Source organism: Nerophis lumbriciformis, linkage group LG11 (genome assembly GCF_033978685.3).
Source record: "Nerophis lumbriciformis linkage group LG11, RoL_Nlum_v2.1, whole genome shotgun sequence".
NCBI lineage: Eukaryota > Metazoa > Chordata > Actinopteri > Syngnathiformes > Syngnathidae > Nerophis > Nerophis lumbriciformis.
This window is the reverse complement of record NC_084558.2, coordinates 41,817,027-41,820,827: the sequence shown is the minus strand read 5'-3', so window position 1 is coordinate 41,820,827 and position 3,801 is coordinate 41,817,027. Positions and strand designations below refer to the sequence as shown.

At 37.0% G+C, this 3,801-nt stretch overlaps 1 protein-coding gene across 1 annotated transcript; it reads left to right on the top strand.

Annotated features, from left to right (window-relative positions):
• Position 1: 1 nt before the first annotated feature.
• On the top strand, positions 2–3,801 carry gpx9 (glutathione peroxidase 9). Its single transcript, XM_072914141.1, has 5 exons — positions 2–182; positions 251–344; positions 3,117–3,247; positions 3,307–3,437; positions 3,501–3,801. Exons 1-5 carry the CDS (start codon positions 51–53, stop codon positions 3,556–3,558), a joined length of 546 nt encoding a protein of 181 aa, XP_072770242.1. The 5' UTR covers positions 2–50; the 3' UTR covers positions 3,559–3,801.

Sequence of the window (3,801 nt, the reverse complement as noted above, 5' to 3'; positions counted from 1 at the left end):
CAGCTCACTCTCTCCCCAACGCTCGCCCTCACTGCAGCCCCAATCCTGACATGGCCGACAAATCCATCTACGACTTCTCCGCCGAGACGCTGGACGGAGTGGCGGTTCGTCTCAGCGACTACCGTGGGAAGGTGCTCCTGGTCGTGAACGTGGCCACCTTCTGAGGGTCCACCATAGAGGAGGTGATAGGGTTATTTACAGTAAATTCTCATTTGACGTTTATTCATGTCAATTGTAATTTTTTTTACAGTACCATCGACTGAATGCACTCATGGAAATGTTTGGTGACCTCAACTTCATCGTTCTGGGATTCTGTTGCAACCAGTTCGGCCTTCAGTCCCCTGGTAGCTATACTCTCATTCTATTAACGTGTTTGTTTACAATCACACTGTAATACAAAAAATTGATAGAATTTACTTAAAATAAAATTGCTTTTTTTTTTCTTTTCTGGATTTTAGCATAAAACTTATAGTTTTTACACTAAATGAAAAATGGTACAACCGTTACTTCCACCGTAAAATTACAGCAATTAGTTGTTGTTTTTTACCTTAAAATCTACTGTTGTTGTTTTTACAGTGCATTACTGTAAATGGAAAAGCAGTACCTCTATTTTGTACAGTAAATGAAATTGGTACAACTGTTACTTCCACCGTAAAATTACAGCAACTGAGTTGTAAGTGGGTTTTTTTTTACCCTAAAATCTACTGTTGTTGTTTTTACAGTGCATTACTGTAAATGGAAAACAGTACCTTAATTTTTCTACAGTAAAATGTTGGCAACTGAGCTACATTTTTTTTTACCGTAAAATCTCTGGTCGTTATTTTTACATTGCATTACTGTAACTGGAAAAACGGTACCAGTGTTATTTTTACGGTAAAATTTTGGCCACTGTTGTTGTTTTTACAGTGCATTACTGTAAATGGAAAAGCAGTACCTCTATTTTTTTTTTTTTACAGTAAATGAAAAATGTTACAGCTGTTACTTCCACTGTAAAATTACAGCAACTGAGCTGTAAGGGATTTTTTTTTTACCCTAAAATCTACTGTCGTTTTTACAGTGCATTACTGTAAATGGAAAAGCAGTACCTTAATTTTTTTACAGTAAAATGTTGGCAACTGAGCTAAAAAAAATGTTACCGTAAAATCTCTGGTCGTTATTTTTACATTGCATTACTGTAACTGGAAAAACGGTACCAGTGTTATTTTTACGATACAATTTTGGCCACTGTTGTTGTTTTTACAGTGCATTACTGTAAATGGAAAAGCAGTACCTCTATTTTTTTTACAGTAAATGAAAAAGGGTACAATTGTTACTTCCACTGTAAAATTACAGCAACTGAGCTGTAAGGGTTTGGTTTTTTTTACCCTAAAATCTACTGTTGTTGTTTTTACAGTGCATTACTGTAAATGGAAAAGTAGTACCTTAAATTTTTTACAATAAAATGTTCGCAACCGGGCTACATTCATTTTTACCGTAAAATCTTTCGTCGTTATTTTTACATTGCGTTACTGTAACTGGAAAAAACAGTACCAGTGTTATTTTTACTGTAAAATTTTGGCCACTGGTGTTGTTTTTACAGTGCATTACTGTAAATGGAAAAGCAGCACCTTTATTTTTCACAGTAAAATGTTGGTAACTGAGCTGCCAGTTGTTGTTTTTTTTACAGTGAATTACTGTAAATGGATCAACTTTTTTACGGTAAAGAATTTTGGCCACTGATCTGCCAGTTGTTGTTTTTTTTTGCCGTAAAATGCATAATTGTTAGAGTACATTACTGTAAATGGTAAAATGGTACCACTGTTATTTTTATGGCAAAATTCTGGCGACTGAGCTATTAGTGTTTACGACTTTAAAAACTCTGCCCTTTTTTACAGTAAAACCCTTGAGACTGAGCTGCCATTTTATCGTAAAATCTACCGTCTTTTTTTTTTTTTTACAGCGAATTACTGTAAATGCAAAAATGGTACCATTGTTATTTTTACGGTAACATGTTGGCCACTGAGCTGCCAGTTTGTTTGTTTGTTTTTTTAACCGTAAAATTGATAGTTTTACAGTGCCATACTGTAAATGGAAATAAGGTAGGCTACTACTTATTCCAACAGTAACATTTTAGCAACTGAGCTGCCATTTTTTTTTACTGTAAAGTCTACCGTCGTTATTTTTACAGTGAATTACCGTGTGAATACATTTTATTTTTACGATAAAATTCTGGCAACTAAGCTACGGGTTTTTTAGACTTTAAAAACACCGCCCTTTTTACAGTAAAACCCTTGAGACTGAGCTGCCATTTTATCGTAAAATCTACCGTCTTTTTTTTTTTTTTTACAGTGAATGCAAAAAAGGTACCAATGTTATTTTTACGATAACATTTTGGCCACTGAGCTGCCAGTTTGTTTGTTTTTTTTAACCGTCAAATTTATCGCTTTTACAGTGCCATACTGTAAATGGAGATAAGGTAGGCTACTACTTATTCCTACAGCAAAATTTTAGCAACTGAGCTGCCTTTTTTTTTTTTTACTGTAAAGTCTACGTCGTTATTTTTACAGTGAATTACCGCATGAATACATTTTATTTGTACGATAAAATTCTGGCGACAAAGCTACAGGTTTTTTCGACTTTAAAAACGCCGCACTTTTTACAGTAAAACCCTTGAGACTGAGCTGCCATTTTATCGTAAAATCTTCCGTGAATTACTGTGTGAATACATTTAGTTTTTACGATCAAATTCTGGCGATAAAGCTACAGGTTTTTTCGACTTTAAAAACGCCGCACTTTTTACAGTAAAACCCTTGAGACTGAGCTGCCATTTTATCGTAAAATCTACCGTGAATTACTGCGTGAATACATTTAGTTTTTACGATAAAATTCTGGCGACAAAGCTACAGGTTTTTTTTACTTTAAAAACACCGCACTTTTTACAGTAAAACCATTGAGACTGAGCTGCCATTTTATCGTAAAATCTACCGTGAATTACTGCGTCAATACATTTTGTTTTTACGATAAAATTCTGGCAACTGAGCTGAACTGTTTTTTTAAATGGTAAAATCTACTGAATTTTTCCTGTGATACTTTACAGTACGAATTATTTTTACATGACTAATGTGTCTTTTTTCCAGAGGGCAGTCATGAAACCTTAAACATCCTTAAGTACGTAAGACCTGGAGGAGGATTTGTGCCAAAGTTTCCCATCTTCGGTAAAGTGGAGGTTAACGGATCAAACGAAGATCCACTCTTCACCTACCTGAAGGTACAGTACGCATATTTTCCGCTGCAAACGTTTATTTACCATTCCATTTATCTCCACAGGAGTCTTTGCCCTTTGTGAACCCTGTCATAGGAGACATGAAGAAGTTCTACTGGTCACCCATCGCAGTCGATGACATCCGATGGAACTTCGAGAAGTTCCTGATCACCGCAGGCGGCGAGCCCTTCCGCAGGTGAAGCGAAACACCTTTTCGGAAGGAATCGTTTGTCACACCCATGCTCTCACTTTGCGGCAGGTATGAACTTCACTGTCCCGTCGACAAGGTGGAGAAGGATATTGCCCATCTTCTCTAGATTGGACTGTCTTTCCGGGTTTATCGGCGGTGGCGGAGTGACGGTCCCTCGGTCAACGCACGTGTGCACCTGAGCTGGATCTGATGGGAAGAGGAACAGGACTTGGAGCTTTAGTGCATTCACTCCGAAGACCATGTTTCCTTCAGCCACCGCGTGATATATGGGTGTCGTTGTGGCTTGTGCAGCCCTTTGAGACACTTGTGATTACGGGCGATATAAATAAACTTTGATTGATTGATGGAT